Genomic DNA, 16,838 nt, shown 5'->3' on the forward strand with positions numbered 1-16,838 from the left:
GTGCACCCCAAACCTGCGTGGCTGTGCCCATGTGCCCTCTGCCTTTGCTGGCTCTTTGTGGCCAGTTCCCTGTGCAGTGCTGGATGCTGGAGGCCAGATCGACACCAGCTCCTCAGCCTGCGGGTGCTATGGGCACCACACTCTGCCGAATTTCTGCACCATACGAGCCGTATTTGCAAATCCCCCAGTGCAGGGGGAGCCCGGCCAGTGGATGAGAGTGAGCGGGATATGGGAAGAAATATTTTGGGAGGAGCTAGCAGAACCCCGTGGAGAGCGTGGTGGGGACTGGCGCCTGTGGCCCCATTGTTTTGGCTTTTCTTGCCCCCCTGCCCAGTACCCCCGGCCGTGAGTCAAGACTTCGCTCCTGGGATGGAGCCGAGCTGGAGGCAAAGCTGCGGTCCTGCAGCCGCCTCTCAGCCGCGGCTGCCTTGCTGGTTACTGCCTGCCCAGCCCCTCGGGGTTATCGGGCAGCTCCCGGGGCCGGGCGCGCTCCCTGCAGCTCGGGGCAGCGCAGCGGGGCTGTACCGAGGGCCGGAGGGTCCGTGCGACCGGGGCAGCTCCGGCTGCGCGGCGCGGCTGCTCCGCCCCGGCAGCGGCCCCGCGGGCTCCGCTGGAGCCATTGTCTGTGCCGGACTCCCTGCGCTGCGGAAGCGCTGCCCGGTTTCCTTCCCGCACATCCCGCTGAGGCGGCCCTGCCTCGCCCCGTGTGGCCCCGGGAGCCTCCGGGAAGCGCCGGACCCGCTGGCTCCCCCCGTGACTCTGCCCGCGCCGCGCCCCGAGGAGCCGCATGGCCTGGGGGTGTGTGCGTGCCGGGGCTCCCCCCGGTGCGTGCGTGCCCCGGCTCGGCAGGGACGGACACGTGCGGACCCGCTCGCCTCCCCCATACCTCCGTGGTCCCGGACCCGCCCGGGGCCGCGGCTGCCACCGGGGCCGCCCCCGGGACCCTCGGCCCCGCCCACAACGCGCGTCCCCATTGGCTGCCGCGGCCGGTGGGCGTGTCCGGGCGGGACCGGCCCGAACCGGCTCTGCCCGCGGGGCCGGCAGAGAGGAGAAGGCGCTCGGTGTGATCTTCTCTCTGATTGGCCGCGCCGGGCCGAGTGGGCGGGGTCAGAGGGGCGCAGCGCCACGCGATTGGCTGAGCGGAGGGGCGAGGGGGCGGTGCCCGGGCTGGCCCCGCCTCCCCCCGGTGCCCCGGTCGCGGTTATAGCGCGCGCGCGGCGCGGCGGGGCGCGTGCGGAGATGGCGGCGGGCGCGGCGGGAACGCGCGCGGCCCTGGCGCTGCTCGTCGTGTGCTCGATGGCCGCCGGCGCCGCGGGGACAAGTACGGACCGGGCCGGGGTGGCTCCGGCCTGGGGGGGCTCCTTTCGGGCGGCCCGGGTTGGCGGGAGGTTGGCGAGGGCCCACGGGGGAGCTCCGGTGGGGGTTGGACGGAGGGGTGTCCAGCGGAGGCTCCGAGGGGTCTTGGCGGGATCCCAGCCCCGCGGGTGGGCTCCCGACCGGGTCCGGGAGCGGCGGGCGTGGGGGGAGGAGCGGCGGCGCGGGCGCCTGCGGCGGGGCACGTCCGCGGCGGGCGGGGCCGGGGGAACGGAGGCGCCCCGGGGTTATCGGGGAATGGCCGGGCCGGGCTGAGCTCGGCACAGCCGCCGGGCACTCCCGCAGCTCGGGCGGAGGATGCCCCGCCGCACCGCGTGCCCGCTGGTCTCTTTAACCGGAGCGGCGTCGGGGTCCGCCGGTGCTTTCCGCCGGGCTGGGTTGTTTTCTCCTTAGGAAAACCGAGGAGTTTATTCCCCGCAGCCGCTTCTCCGGTTTCCGCGGCTCAGGAGCAGCAACGGGTCGCCGGGCTTTAAACGCTAAAGATGTTCCGGATAATCCCGGGGCGGAGCGGGTCCGGTGCGGGGCGGCGGCTCCGCAGCCCCCGGTGGGCGCGGAAGGCTCTTCCCGCCGGGATGAGCGGCTCTGCCCGCGCTGGGGCTCCACGGTTCCGCTTTGGGAGGAGGGAGCTCACGGCAAACCCGGCCGAGTTCTCTCCGCCGCCTCTGGACCAGCCCCGGTGCTCGAGGTTTGGTCGCCAGTGGCGAGCAGCTGCTCCTGGCTGTTGTTTTGAGTACTTAAAAACAATTTGTAGCCTATTTGCGCTTAATTCAGCATAGTACAGCCGAACCTTAAAGAGTGGGAGGATCCTGGCAAACCGAAGCGTGTGCTCCAGTAGTTTTTTTTTTCCTACAGAACTGCATTTTAATTCTGCAGGGCAGAGCCGCCTTCTAAACCTCACATATATCACCTGGAGCTGGCCAAGTTCGCCATCCCGCTCCCTCTGTGGCTCTGAGGCTTTCCTGCCAGCTCCCTCCTGCCTAGAGACTGGCACCGCTGGGATGTGGAAAAAGCAATTCTCATCCTGGGTTTGAAAAGGCCTGGGAGGAAGAGCTGGCCCAGCAGTTGTGTAATGCCCACGTCCTGCCTGGCCATGCCTGGGCTTGGTGTGGAGCCCTGCTGGTGCCCGGAGGGAGCAGAGGGGGGGATGGAAAGTTGGGGTTTGGCCTCTCAGCAGTGTTGGGGTTTGGCTTTATGGAGCAGGCTGGGCAGCAGCTCGCCCCATGGAGCGTGGGTCAATGTGTGCCTGGACTCTGTGCCCTCACGGGGAGGGACCCTGACTTTGACCTGGCTGTGCAAAGCTTAAGGGCAGCTTTTATAGCTATTTTAAATGGCAAAAAGTGTTAGCTCCTCAATTACCCCTTCCCAAACCGAGAAACAAAGGTCAGGCCAGGCAGGAACATGGACCCAGTGGGGCTCAGCACGTCCCACTGCTGTTGACACCCCGAGGACTCCTCCCTCTGCGGGGGGGAGAGGTTGTTTATAGTTTGAAGGTGACTGGAGAATGTTATCTGCTCTCTCTGCCTGTCCTGCTGGCTCAGATACCACGCTGTGCCCGGGGAAGCATCCGGGCTCAGCTCTGTGAGGAGCGCCTGGGCTTCGGGAGCTGAGCTCCACTTGCAGCCTGTCACCCTCTGGAAAATGGCAGCAGCCCTGATCGATGCCAGTGGGTTGCTGCTGGCCGTGCTCCTGTGCCTTGGGCTCCACAGGCACTTTCCCCAGCCTAGAGAACCCAAGGTTGGGATTTCCTGCTCTCAGCTTTTTGGTGGGGACAGGGAGGACATTAATCCCATGGGAATGCAAGTGGTACTCGCTGTTGCTGCTGCTTGCTGGAGCCTTTTAAACCTGTTTGAACTGCACCAGGTACCCTCTAACTCGCAGCAAATAACCTTGCACAGCTTATTTTGTCAGCACAGTAATCACCTTGTGGCTGTAAAACCCTTGATCTTTACCAGCTCCCGCTTTAATTCGGGCTGCACTTGGAGCAGACGGGCTCCTACAAGTGCTCTGGGCTTGGCAGGGTTGGGAGTGTTTGATCACAGGCCTGTGCTGTGGCAAAAAAACCCTTCTGGCATGCAGGTCAGTGGTTCTAGGAGTGGAACCCAGCTGATAGCCCCATCCCATAATGTCTCTGGGTACCCCTGAACCTCCTGCTCGGTTAAAATTAGTGTCTGCCTTCTCCTAAGAGTGCTTTGTCACCCCCCTCCATGGGGGGTCCTTTCTCTTTCAGCCATGCTTATTCTTCAAGAAGACTTCCAAAAAAGTCTTTAGGAGGAAAAACTAGTTTTTCCTTTGAAAAATGTGGAATTAATTTCTTTAGGAGCCAAGCTTAGCTTACAGGCTAACTTGTGTCTTTCTTGAGTTTGAGCAAACTTGGGTTTGTGGCAGTGATTTGTTCCTATTCTCACAAAAAGCAGCCTTAGGATTTTTTGTTAAAACATCTTCAGGCTTTCAAACCCCCCCCCAGAAAACTTCTCCAAAGCCCACTTTCTCTGTGCCTGTACATCACAGCGCATCCATGGAAAGCTGTTGATAATCACAAAGTGCTTTTAACTGAGCAAATTAATTCCTGGAAGGTTCTTGGGGTGCGAGCTGCCTGTTAGTACAGGAAGGATGTGTCTCAAGCTCAGCTCCTTCTGCAACCTGGCTGGGGCTGAGTCACGTAGTGACCTCCACTTGTGCCTGATGGTTTTTCCAAAGTGGAGCTGCTGAGCCTCCCTTCCTGCCTGCCCTGGGAAGGGCTCCTGAGGCTGTGGCCACTGCCCTGGAGCCCGAGGGCGTTTGGCAGCTCCGCTGTAGGGACCAACCTTTGGACTGGCTGATTCCAGACTGAGCCCTCCGGCCTCTGGCTGCAAGGGCAGAGTGAAAAATACCCAAATTCCAGCCTGCAGCTGCTGCCTGTGCCTCTGGTCTGTTGGCTGCCAGTTCAGCTCTGCAGGCTGGTCTTGCCCGAGGTGAAAACTCAGATTTCGCTGTTTGTATGACAACAAATCTACAAGTTTCCTCACCTGGCTCGTGACATCTTGCGGTCTGCAAGACTTTCCTCCTCCAGAAAAAAAAAGTTCTTGCCTTGGGGTTGTGCTCAGGGGTTCCTGCTGGGCAGCTTGTGGGGCTGAGGGATGGAGCAAGGCTGTGGGCAGGCCAGGGGCTGCTACGTGTGGCTGTGCCACGGTGCAGCGAGGGGGGGCCTGGGCCCCGGCCAGCTCTGAATTACAGTCAGGCAGCCCGGGGCTGTGCAGCGAGGGGGAACAGACACGTTCTTCCTGGGGACAGGGGCTCAGTGAAGCCATTTTCCCCTTGCAGTTGTCCAAATCAAACTGGCTGTGAGGGGACTCGCTCGGGGTCCCGCTGCCTCGCTGTCCCCAGCCTTCCACGGTGATGGCACCTGTGCAGCACCTGGCCAGAGCGCAGGCTGGGGAATGTGGGGGCTGGATAAAACACAGATGTAGTGTTTTCATCGTGCTCAGGGGCCTTGGGCTGTGCCTTGGAGCAGGAGGGGCATCCAGTTTGGATAGTGGCACACGCCGAGCGCTGGTTTTGCAGCGGAGCCGCAGGAGATGCAAAATGCAAGCGAGCAGCCCTGTCTGAGCCATGCAGAGTTCAGGGCGTGGAGGGGAGGGAGGGAAGAGCACGCTGATGTGGAGACAGCCTGCAGCCTCTTCTCAGTCACCGAGGGTTATTTTTGCTTGTGGAAGGTGAATTCTTGCTTTGCACTAACACTTTGCACTAATACCTCTCCAACTCATAGCTGGTTTTATAAAGTCACCGCTGTCTCAAAAGAGACTGATGCAGGACAGCGTGGAGTTGTACTGCGAGGCGATTGGCAATCCCATCCCCGAGATCCAGTGGTGGTTTGAGGGCAACGACCCCAATGAGACCTATGCTCAGCTCTGGGATGGCGCACGGCAGGACCGTGTCAAAATCAACGCCACCTACAACCTGCACTCCACCAGCACCATCTCCATCGCCAACCTCACGGGCGACGACTCGGGCATGTATGAGTGCCGGGCCAGCAACGACCCCGACCGCAACCACTTGTCGAAGAGCCCCAAAGTCAAGTGGATCCGTTCCCAGGCGAACGTTTTTGTCATCGAACGTGAGTGGCCGCACCGAGGCCTTGGCACTTGCTCGGACACCGGTGTCTCGAGTCTCCTGCCATGCTCACCCCTGCACCCGTGTCCTGTGGCTCCCGAAAGCTCCCCTCACCTTCCCACCCCAGCTGTAGAACTGAGAGACTCCCACCCTCTGTCAATCTCCCCACCACCTGTGACTTGACCCGGAATGGCCCTGCTCAAAAAGGGTTGTGGCTTCCCAATCAATTCGCCCTCCGGCAATCCCGTGCCTTTTCCGGAGCCAAAGAACCTGGAATCTGCTGCTTATTCCCGAGTGCCTCCGAGCCCTGGTGCTGCAGAATTGAGCCTCGATTCTGTGGTCGACTTTGCCCTAACCACCACTGACCAGCAGCCCTTCCCTGCGGCTCGTACAGCTCCCGCTCCTTCCAGCAGCCTTGCTTTGAGCTCGCTTCTGTGCTGGTGAAGCCAGACCGTTGGGAAAACAAATCTTGCTTTGAGGTCTGAGGTGCAACCATTTTTGAAATGGCCGTGTCTGTGTGACACCCGAGTGTTGGTGTTGTTGCTTGTCCCGTGGACGTGGCCGGGTTCCCTCTCGCAGAGCGGGTGGGCGAACGCCGGAGCGCCCGGGCTGCTGCCAGGGATCGGAACCTGGGAGGGGGATTAAAGTCCTGCTGAGGTCTCTCCATGAATGGTGGAGTTAGGAGAGATGCCTGTTCAACAGAACTCCCAGCAGAACCCTTCTTCCAGTGGAATTTGGATAGGAGGAAATGCAGAATGCCTGTCGGTCCTGGCAGGAGCTGGGATGGAGGTGGGGTGGAAGGGTAGGGACCGTAGTGGCACTGGGGCTGTGCAGTGGTGCTGCTGCTGGCACTGCCTTCTCTGGACAGCCTCCTACAAGTAGAAATGCCTGAGTCATCTTAGGTTGCATAATTTACTGCTGCCTGGCACATGGAGGCCCAGGACCTCTCAGAGTCACGGCTCTGTTCTCCCTGGAGTTGTTTTAACTAAACCCACGTGTTCTTGTCTGCTGCCCCTCACCACGAAGGGTCCTGCCTGCCCTCTGAGCTACCTGGAGGTGTGTGAAGTTGCTCAGGTGCTGGCAGGTGTTGACACACGAGCTCTGTGGCTGCTCCCAGCAGTGCAGAGCCGTGCTCTGCCCTTCAGAGTGACCTTTTCCATTGCTTATTGAGCACTGGGGCTGCACCCGTGCTGGGGACAGCGGGGATTCGAGCGATGCAGGGGATCCTGCTCGTGGGGGGAGCAGCTGCAGGGCCAGTGTGGCCATCCCAGCTCCACTCAGACCTGGTGGCCTGGCACTGGGGACTCTGGTGCTGGCCAGCTCTGCTAGGGAGCTGTGTGAAGGTAAGTGGAAGCTGGGGATAGAGACAAGGAGCTGCGGGGTTTGCGTTGCAGGTTCTTGGGCACCACGTCAGCTCTGCCATACCCCGGGTTGACTTCAATCCGATTCTTTATGAATGCAGGTCCAGAAATTGCTGCTGGTTACTTTGAGGATGCTGGCAAGGTGTTCCTGAGCTGTAACATATCTGGATCACACCCCACCATCACGGGCCACAAGTGGATTCACAAAGAGAAGATCCTGGATGAGGACAGCAGCCCGGATGCTTCTACCAGCTACACGTGAGTGTTAGGGCAAGGTCAGAACCTGAGAGGGGCAGGGTTTTTCCCAGAAAGCAGCTGGTGCTTGCTGACCGCTGGAACCAGGGCTGAGTTCTTGCAGCTCTGCTGATGGGGTGGAGTTGAACAGAGTTTTGTTTGGTAAGGCCCAACACTTTCCTTTATGGGGAGGAGGGCATCGAAAAAGGAGGAGAAAGGGGCGGTTTTGTGCCACAAATATCCTCTTAGAGAGAGATTTCCTGATTTTAAGCAGGTGTTCAGCTGGACTCTGGTTATTCAGTGTTCCAGAGCTGTTCCCCCAGGAGCTGCCTGCTCCTGGTGCGTGGAGCAAGAGGCTCCAGTGCATGTTGGTTCTCTCTCCTTGGGGCTTGGTGTCCCTTCCCAGAGTCCCAGAAGGAGCTGCAGAGCTGTGGTCCGTGCTGGGTGCAGGAATACCAGCCTTACTGTGGCAGTGAGTGAGCTTTCCTTTCTGATTGCAGTCAGGCCTGGCTGGCAGTGACCCAGCAGCTGTGCAGGCATCATGTCCCTTTGTATGGCAGTGCCGACGTGCCTGTCTCCCCATAGCAACAGGGAGCTGAACAAGGATTAAAGTATTTATAACCCAGCCTCCCTCGCGTGACCTCAATTCCTCAGCTGAGTGGTTTTTGGAAGTGGGAAGCGCCGTGCAGGGCAGAACTAACAAACAGCCCCTTGTCCCAGTGCAGCCATGGGACAAAGTGTGGGCCCCTTCCCTCGAGTGGGTATTACTGAGCAGCAGAATGGGATGTTTGTTGCAGGGCTGCATAATCCACTAAATCTCATTGCAGCAGCTTTACAGGAAGGAGAGTGGGAGAGTTTTTCCTCTGTGAGGGATCAATCCAGAGCAGCCTGGCCTGGGTGAGCTTTGCCACTGCTTTGCCCTGTGTTTCACTGAGCTGGAACAGCGATCACTGACTTGACAGAGTCAAGTGCACATGAAACCCTCTTGTGCCACCCTCAGTGTGTGAGGAGAGAGTGGAGGCTTGGGTTGCTGTAGGCACACAGTGCAGCATAAATATCCTGCTGGAATGGGGAAATTTGTTGTGGAAAAGGCTGCTGGTGCTTGTGGGTCTGCGATTCCTTGAGTCTGGAGGTCAGAATCTCTGGATAAGTTGTGCTGGATGCTTACCTGAATCCTGTTTTTTGGTAGGATCGAGGGGAAGAGGGAGGACCACTCTGGCATCTACGAGTGCGTCTTCGAAGCAAACCCACAGATGAAAGGAGAAGTGAATATTTCTGGTAATTTAATCTCTTTGCTCCTGGGGCCTGAGGAGGGGCGTGGGGAAGCTGTGATCCTCTCAACACTTTGCTGGGGTGTCTTTTCAGCTGGTTGAAAAGCTGCTCCCAGCCCTTATCTGGCTGCTCTCTCAGAGGCAGCGCCGTTATCAGCGTGTGCAGGGTCAGCCCTGAAGTCTGGCATTAAACCAGCCTTGTGTGGGCATGTTCCCACAGGAGTAAGGGAGAGAGGGATAATACCTGCTGGACAAATCTGTTTGAGCCTTTCCTGAAGCAGCTTGATGCACTTCTCTCTTTGAAAATGCCAAACTAGTGAGCGGAACAACCCGACTGAGGTTTTTGGGGTAGCTGATTCTGGTGAGGTGGGCTGCAGGAGGCACAAATCTGTGATTTCTATAGTGAGATGTCCAAATTTGTTTTGTTTTGTTTTTTTTTTCCTCTTGCCTAGTTCCCCCCCAGGTGACAGCATACAAGAAGTCTGAGCATGGGAACGAGGGGGACACGGGTGTGCTGACCTGCAAGAATCCCTCTTTCCCTGCTGTCACCACTTGGTCCTGGCACAAAAGTGGTCAGGTAAGTGCTGTGGTTTGCTCCTTCTCCCCTGCTGCCCAGTCCTTGTGCCAGCAGAATTGTTCCAAAGCTCAGATCTCCCCAGCATTGGGATTTCTGTGGTGGTCAGTCAGCACTTCCCTGAGGTAGCAATGTGCCCCCTGTTGATGGAGTGACTAAATTATTCTTTGTCTGCTTAAAAAGGCAAAAAGCCCAGGAAATTCTCTCCCAATTTGGTACAAAGACACCTCAGAGAACCTTGTTGGACTTCACCTCAGACCTGGGGCTGTCTGATTGGGCAGAGGCCGAGAGGTCTCACCTGGGTAATTCACTAGAAAAGGAAGAGAACAAAAGGAATAATCACTTTTGGGGGTGTTTTAGCAGGAGCGAAAACCTCTTGCCTCTGGCTCAGTTTTCTCTTTTACTTTCCCTTTAATTAAACCTTTTTCTGTTTCCACCTCTACCTCAAAAGCCATCCTGCTAATTTTTAAGCCATTTGGGCTTAGCTGAGATATCTCAAGTAATTAAAAAAAAAGCTGTAAAAGCTCAAAGAGAAACCCATCACCCTGAGATCCCTCTCCTTCCTCCTTCCCTGCAGCGCCTGGACAACGCCTCTGGGCGTTACATCATCAAATCCAGCGGCAACAAGACGGAGCTGCGCATCCTGAAGCTGGATATCGAGCAGGACACGGGGGATTATTTCTGCAACGCCACCAACTCCTTGGGCAGCGGCGATGCCACCGTCAGCCTGCGCGTCCGCAGCCGCCTGGCAGCGCTCTGGCCCTTCCTGGGCATCGTGGCAGAAGTCCTGGTCCTCGTCACCATCATCTTCATCTACGAGAAGAGGAGGAAGCCAGACGAGGTTCCTGATGGTAAGAGGCCAGCTGGGTTTGAATCTGTGCAGGAAGATGGTGTGCAGGGTGCAGGCAGGATGGGTATTGTAAACGCAGGAGAACCCAACGGGAAGAAATGCTGATGTCCAACTCAATTCAGAAGGCTGAATGATTTTTTTATTATAACTATGCTAAAATACATTAATATACTACACAAAGGAGGTTACTAAAACTACACACTACTTTCTCTGACTCTGACTCTCACACAACTCATGACCCTCTCTGAGAGTGCAGCCCCAGGTGGGTTGGATTGGCCACCAGGCTCAAACAAGTCCTACTAGAATCCAATCAAGCAATCACCCCAGGTAAACAATTCTCTAATCACATTCTACATGGGAAAAACAAGGAGTAGAAACAGAAATTGTTTTCTCTTTCTTTCTTCTAAGTTCTTCTATGAAAAAATCCTGAGAGAGGAAAGAATGGGCCTGCCACATCTCCTGGTCATGACACAGCACTCTATTGTAAATGCAGGTGAACCCAATGGGAAGAAATGCTGATGTCTGACTCAATTCAGAAGGCTGAATGATTTCTTTATTACAATTATGCTAAAATACATCAATATACTATATAAAAGGAGGATACTAAAACTCCATACTACTTTCTCTGACTCTAACACAACTCGTGACCCTCTCTGAGAGTGCAGCCCCAGGTGGGTTGGATTGGCCATCAGGCTCAAACAATTCTTACTAGAATCCAATCAAGCACTCACTCCAGGTAAACAATTCTCCAAACACATTCCACATAGGAAAAACAAGGAGCAGAAATAGAAATTGTTTTCTCTTTTCATTTCTCTCTGTGCACCTCTATGAAAAGTCCTGAGAGGGAGAGAAATGTGCTTGCCACAGATGGGCTTGTAGGGGGTTCTGAGCTCCCTCTCTCAGAGGAGGGGTGGTTTGAGGGCACTTGAGGAGCCAGTCTGTCCCATGCCACCTCAGCCATGGGCCTGCCTGTAATTGCACTGTTTCTGGCAGATCTGGAGCAGGAGAGAATTCTGTGCAGGTCAGCCTGACCCTTTGTCTCACCAGTTCCTCTGCTTCCCTCGAGTGTCTGCAGGGCTGGGTCTGCTTTGGCAGCTCCCCCTCTGGACGAGGTGGTTTGTAAAGAAGTGCTAGAGCTGCTGCAGAACTGGGAGGGACTGTCAGTGGCTCTGAGAGACCAGCCTTGTGTTCAGTTCAGGATGTTTTGGGTCATCAGATCCACACATCCTGCATCTCAAAGACCCAGTGCTATCTTTTAATCTGTTCTGGAAGCACCAGCTCCTCCCTTTCCTTATCGGTGAGGATCTGCATTGTGTCAGCTCCTTTATCTGATGCTGTTAACAATGCAGTGGGAATGCTCTGCATCCTTCCTGCCTGGCCCCCTGCGAGGCTGCTCTGGAGAGGTGCAGCAGAGGGGCTGAAGGTCACATCCCTCCCCTGACTGCAGGGCTTGGAATTCCACTGGAGGCAACTTCACAAGCAGGTGTTTTAACGCTGTCTTAAAGATGTTGTAGCTGCATCTCCCAGCAAAAACACTGTGTGATGTGGTTTGGTGGCGTCAGTCCAGGTCTGTGGGGTGCTGACCTGTCAGAGCTGTAGCAGGTGCTTTGATAGACAGCTGAATGTGCTGAAATGTCCTGATGGGAACTCAAGTTCCCAGGTGCTCGTGGATGAGGATACAGCATCAAACCCCTTTGGTAAACACACGTGGCTTTACACTTCCCTGGTGTGAAGTGGTTCTTTCTGCCCCAGAGTCTCTGTAGCATTGTCCCTCCTGAAGGGTGGCAGTGAGGTCTGTCTGAACCAGTTCCCCCCAGTACTTCTGTGAACTGGACCCTTCTGTCACCTGGGATGGTGTCGGGATCTATTGATGATCCCAAGATTGTAGAAAGTCTCTGTCTTTCAGCCCCATTGCCAAAGCAGAAGCCATAATTGGTCTGTGCTGGTTTCCAAGTTGTTTATTCTGTTTATCTCTCACATGTTCTGCTGCCCTGCCCAGCTCTGTCCTGCAGGGCAGCGTGTGGGGCTCTGCCCTCAGTGGGATATGACAAACATTATATACCAGAAACTCCCTGGGCTGCATTTACAAGAACGTGCCAATATCTGTCACCTACGTTGGACAGTGTGTCCCCAGCCTGAACCAACAGAAAAATGCCAACACCACAGTGAGACATGGAGGGCATGAAGAAGGAGAAAAAGGACAAGGCACACCCAATTTCCTCCATCTTGTCCCCTTTGGACCCCTCATCTAGAATCCTAAAATTTTACTTTTGCACCCGTGCCACACTTAATTATTACTTATATCACACTCAGAGCTTGTAATTCATGCTGTAAGATTGAAAACTCTTTTCCATGGGCAGAGATCACAGCCAGTGTCTCTGGGGGCTCTGTCCAGGGGGGTTCCTGACCCCTGCCAGGGTCCCAGACCTGCCAGGGCAGCCAGAGGGAAGCCCTGGGTTCCCACAGGATGGGGTGGGGACAGTCTTGGGGTGATATCCTTGCTGGTGTTACCTATCCACTCTTCCTTTCTCTGCTGCTGGTGCCACCTCACGTGGTAAGTAAAGGTAGTTCCAGCCGTGTGCCTGCCTCCTCTCACCAGCCATGAGCATGTCCTGGTGCCCAGGGCAGCCCCAGTGCCTGGAGCACGGCACTCGGGGGGAGCCAGGGCTGGAGAAGAGGTGATGGGGAGCAAAGGACACAACTGGGAGCCTCCTGTTGGAAAGTGGAAGATCTCAGGGGGCTGGTGAAAGGCTGCAGGGCTCGGCATGTGTTGGCAGAGGTGTTTTTCCTTAGCTGTGCTGCTCAGAACGTGGTGTGCAGTGTTTGTTTTGGTATCACAACGTGTGGGGAGGGAGAAGGGCTTCCTGCTGCTGCTGCTGCTTAAAGCCTCATTCCTGAAACATCCTGTTTGGCTTCCCCTTCACCTGCTGGGAGTGTGCTGGGATCTGGGAGCCATCCCAGTCCTGGTGCCGTGGGGGTGAGCACAGGAGATGGATCAGGGCAGCAGATCTCACCAGAGGAGCTCTACCCTGCCCAGTTTTAAGGGGTGGAGGAATGGCTGCCTGGAATGCAGTTTTCACTGCTTTAAGGGGAGGCAGAGGTCACTTTGTATGTCCTATTCCCTGACTATTTATATTTTGTTTCCTTTTTCTGTGCTGTCCTGAATGTGAAGATGATGATGGAGGCTCTGCACCACTGTGAGTATCTTGCCTGTTCCTATTTAGCCAGATTTGTACTGGTAGATCTCATCCAGCCAGGGAATCTGCTCCAAAGAAAAAAGCTTTATGCAAAAACAAAAACTTGTCTGGTGTGGGATAATACTCAGTGAGGGGGAAATGTCCCCCCATTTGGTGTCCCCATCTGTAAATCACACAAACCTGAGGTGGCACTGGTGTCTGACCCTGCTCTGGGATCTGATTTCCACCCTCTGCTTGCACCTCACAGGAGTGGGTGAGGGGTGCTGCTGGGGGAATTTCTGCTCTCCCTTTCCTCACACCCCTTCTTCCTTCCCAGGAAGAGCAATGCCACAAACCACAAGGACAAGAACGTCCGCCAGAGGAACGCCAACTGAGCAGGGCCAGGTGAGTGCTGGGGCAGGAGCTGCAGCTGCTGAGGCCCAGCTCTGCCAGCCCAGTGCAGCCGTGCTGTGTGAGAACCCCAGCCTTGCTCTGGGGTCTCGGTGCTGGAAAAGTCTCTCCTCCAACCTGTGCTCCCAAAGAAAAACTCTGCAGCCTCTTGTTGTTCGGTCTCAAGGCAGTTTATTGCAAGTTATCTAAAAGATTTTCTTCTCAGGCTGCTGTGGTTTGCTCAGAGCTCAGGCAGAGGCACACACACACCCTGACATCCTCTCTGACCCCGACTGCTTCTTCTCTCCCCGCCCAGCTGCTCTCTTTTATATGGTACATTATGTGTTACATGGTTACAGTTTTCCCCCAATGCCCATTACCTATATTAAATGGTGATTTTCTATCTTTTATATGGTACATTACATGTTACATGTTTACAGTTTTTCCCAATGCCTATTACCTATATTAAATGGTGTTTTTCTATATTTTACATGGTACATTACTTATTACATATTTATAGTTTTTTCCCAATACCTACCACCTATGTTACAAGGTGCTTTTCTACTCTAAACCAAGCCATCACCAAGAACATGGAGGCGAGGAAGAAGAAGGAGGAAGAACAGGATCAGCCCACTTTCCTCCATCTTAAAACTTCTGACCCCCAAAGTAAAAACCCCCCTGTACAGGTGTTAAAACCCCCCTGTACAATACTAAAAAATTTTCCCCTCTGTTTTGTAACTACTTTTACTATCCCATCTAACCCTTTGTGACTGCTTGTTCCACCTTCAAAGTTGGTAACTCATTCCATGGCTCAAACCCAAAATCACAGCTGTTTGCAGCTGCCTGCCAGGGTCTCAAATGCTTCTGACCAAGGCCTGGAACCTCTAAAAGTGTCTGAGAGACATTTTGAACATTTTGAGTTCCAACAGTACTGTTGCAGCAGAGTTTATCTAACTGGCTTTTCTTCTTTCTCTCCTGCCAGGTGATGTGTAGATGAAGAACTCGTCTGGACAATTTTATTTTCTTTTAATTTTTTTGGTAAAATAGCACCATGGAATACTCTAGTGCGCCCTTGCGATTCAGTTACTTCACTTTCTAAGGAAACTTAAGTTGTAGAATATAAAATACAGTACTTTTTTTTTTTTTTTTTTTTTTTTTTAAGAGTCGTGGGAGGGTTTTTTTCTACCTGTAAATGTAAATCCTTTGTTCCTGGTAGTCTAGGTCTCTGACTGTCTCTGTCCTAGGTTATTTCATGTTGGTACAGGGTGGGGAGGGGGGTGGGAATGCAGCTGTGTCCCACCTGCTTGTGGGGGTGAGGGAGGAGCTGCTTTGGTGGCTGTTGGGGGATGACCTGGTCTGAGCAGAGGGTTCAGGAAGGTTCTGTGTCTGTCCCAGTGCGTCACCAGGAGCAAGGCTGCACTTTTCCCTGGCCAGGGCTCGTTCCTGGCACGTCCCTGTTGGGCAGACTCCCAGTCGACTCCTGCCGAGCTGCTCTTGGTTACTCCTCAGCCAGGAGCTGGATGCTGGATAAATGATTGCTGTAACTTATTCCATGGGCTGTTTGTGTCTCTGCAGTGGGGAGGGGCAGGGTGAGCCGGGGCTGGGGGTGGTTTTAAGGTTTACCAGCTTTGTGCTTGTGCTTGAGCCATCGCGGCGTGTGCGTGGCAGACAGGTGCTCAGGGGAGTCTAACACCTTTTATTGCTGGTTAGAGCTGTTCCATCTGTTAACACTTCACAAATAAAGATGATTCCTCTCTCTTTTTTCCACCTCTGGACTCTGGTCTCTTCCCTTTGGGCCGCCTGACCCTCTGGCTGCAGAGCACGATGCTGTGTCTGGGTTTGGTGCCAGCTCTGGCTGCCCTCTAATTGCTGAGGAGATGCAGCTCGATGGGTGTAAAAGCCTTTGTGGAGGGAGGGAGAGGAGGGAGGAGTGTTCCCAGCTCTGCAGAGCCTGGAGGAGCCTGGGGCACACGTATGGGACAGTCTCCCCTTGCCCTGCTCCACAGTTCCTCAGTCGTGTGGCTGTGGGGCTAAGGACCAGCCCCAGTCTCGAGGAGCCCTCCCAGGCCCTGCTAGTTGTGTGTCTCACACTTTTCTAAGCAGATTTTCTAGATTTGTTCGGGTTTTTTTCCTGCCCTTTATGGTTGGTGAGAACAAAGGTGTGAGACCTTTGTGCACAGAGTCCTGGGGCCAGGACTGGGTCTGGTGGGGAGTCTCTTCTCTGCTGGTAGCCCTGAGCTCAGGGGGCTTCTGCAGCATTCCTGCCCCTGGAGTGAGGCAGCAGAGCTCATGATGGGCTGAAGAGAAGCTGCCCTGTGCTCGCAGCTGGCCTAAGGTGCTTCGTTCTGGGCACATGCCTGAACCACGGCCTTGCTCTGTAGCCAGATGCTCGCCCCTACCTGGGATGTGACAAAGGGAGAGCACAGCTGTGGTGGCCACCCTGTGCCCAGAGGTGGTGGCAGCGCTGGCAGCCTGGTGCTGTGGTGGCAGGGTCCCTCCTGCCAGTGCCTGTGCCTTGCTGTGCCACCAGAGCGAGGGCAGCGTGGCTCTGTGCCTGTCAATGGGTTATGCAAGGCTTTCACAGCCCCAGCCTCGTGCCATCCTGGTGAGATGTCAATGCATGGTTTCATTTCCTTTATGAGAATTTTGGGTCCTGTCTGAGCCCGCTCTGGGCTGCAGCACACAGCACCGCTTGTGCCTTTTGTTTGGCTGGGCAGGGACAGGGGGACAGCAGCCCCGGGAGCTGGGCAGGGGATGGAGCTGGGGATGGAGCTGGCATCGTGGCACCCTGGGCTGCGTTGCGTTGTCCTGGTGAGCTGTGGCACAGCCCTGCCATGGCCCAGGGGCTGCCACACCGAACCTGGGGCAGGGATGGCACAAGCAGGCCCTGGTGTGGTGTCCCATCGTGTTCCAGAGAGAGAGAGAGAGAGAGAGCGGGTGGTGCTCTGAGCTGCACAGTGACTCTGCTCAGCTTCCCGGTGCCTCGGGGTGAGCCCCGAGCTGCTCCCTCACCTCTTGGCTCTGGCATCCCCAGCCTCCTTCAGGTTAGGCTGAATCAGTGTCTGCATGGGCTGGGGACAGCCAGGGAATGGTTTGGAGAAATGGGCTGCTCCTGGGGGCAGCTAGGGGTGGTGGTGCTCTGCCCCAGGAATGGTTTGGAGAAATGGGCTGCTCCTGGGGGCAGCCGTGCTGAACCCGGGCTGTAAAGCCGCAGAACGAGGCCGCTGTGGTCCGCAGCGCGATTTTGGGGTGTCTCCTGCCCTGAGGCTCAGCGCAGGGCCCGCGGCTGTCGGTGCCCGGCCCGGGCACGGCGCCGGCTCCGCCGTGGCCGCGGGACGCGCTCGGGCTGCGGTTCTGTCCCGCGGCACCAGGCGGTGCCACCGCCGCGTCCCACGCGGCCCCGGGACACGGCGGGTCTCGCCCGGGGCCGCGGGCTCCGGCCCCGTGCCCGGCTGCTCGGGGCTGCTCGGTGCGAACCGGGGATCCCCGGCACCCCGCAGCCCGGGGGAGCCGCGGCCG

The 16,838-nt window shown here is 56.1% G+C and overlaps 1 protein-coding gene across 2 annotated transcripts; it reads left to right on the forward strand.

Moving 5' to 3' along the window:
• Positions 1 to 1,196: 1,196 nt before the first annotated feature.
• On the forward strand, positions 1,197 to 15,086 carry BSG (basigin (Ok blood group)). Of its 2 annotated transcripts, XM_021540123.2 has the most exons (9): positions 1,225 to 1,321; positions 5,120 to 5,467; positions 6,926 to 7,082; positions 8,248 to 8,336; positions 8,782 to 8,906; positions 9,481 to 9,754; positions 12,926 to 12,950; positions 13,267 to 13,334; positions 14,302 to 15,086. In XM_021540123.2, exons 1-8 carry the CDS (start codon positions 1,240 to 1,242, stop codon positions 13,322 to 13,324), a joined length of 1,158 nt encoding a protein of 385 aa, XP_021395798.1. In that variant the 5' UTR covers positions 1,225 to 1,239; the 3' UTR covers positions 13,325 to 13,334; positions 14,302 to 15,086. The 2 variants fall into 2 exon arrangements, with proteins under 2 accessions (XP_021395797.1, XP_021395798.1); XM_021540122.2 differs by lacking the exon at positions 5,120 to 5,467 and having other exon boundaries at positions 1,197 to 1,321.
• The last annotated feature ends 1,752 nt before the right edge of the window (positions 15,087 to 16,838 follow it).

The sequence above is a fragment of the Lonchura striata genome, chromosome 28, assembly GCF_046129695.1.
Source record: "Lonchura striata isolate bLonStr1 chromosome 28, bLonStr1.mat, whole genome shotgun sequence".
Taxonomy (NCBI): domain Eukaryota; kingdom Metazoa; phylum Chordata; class Aves; order Passeriformes; family Estrildidae; genus Lonchura; species Lonchura striata.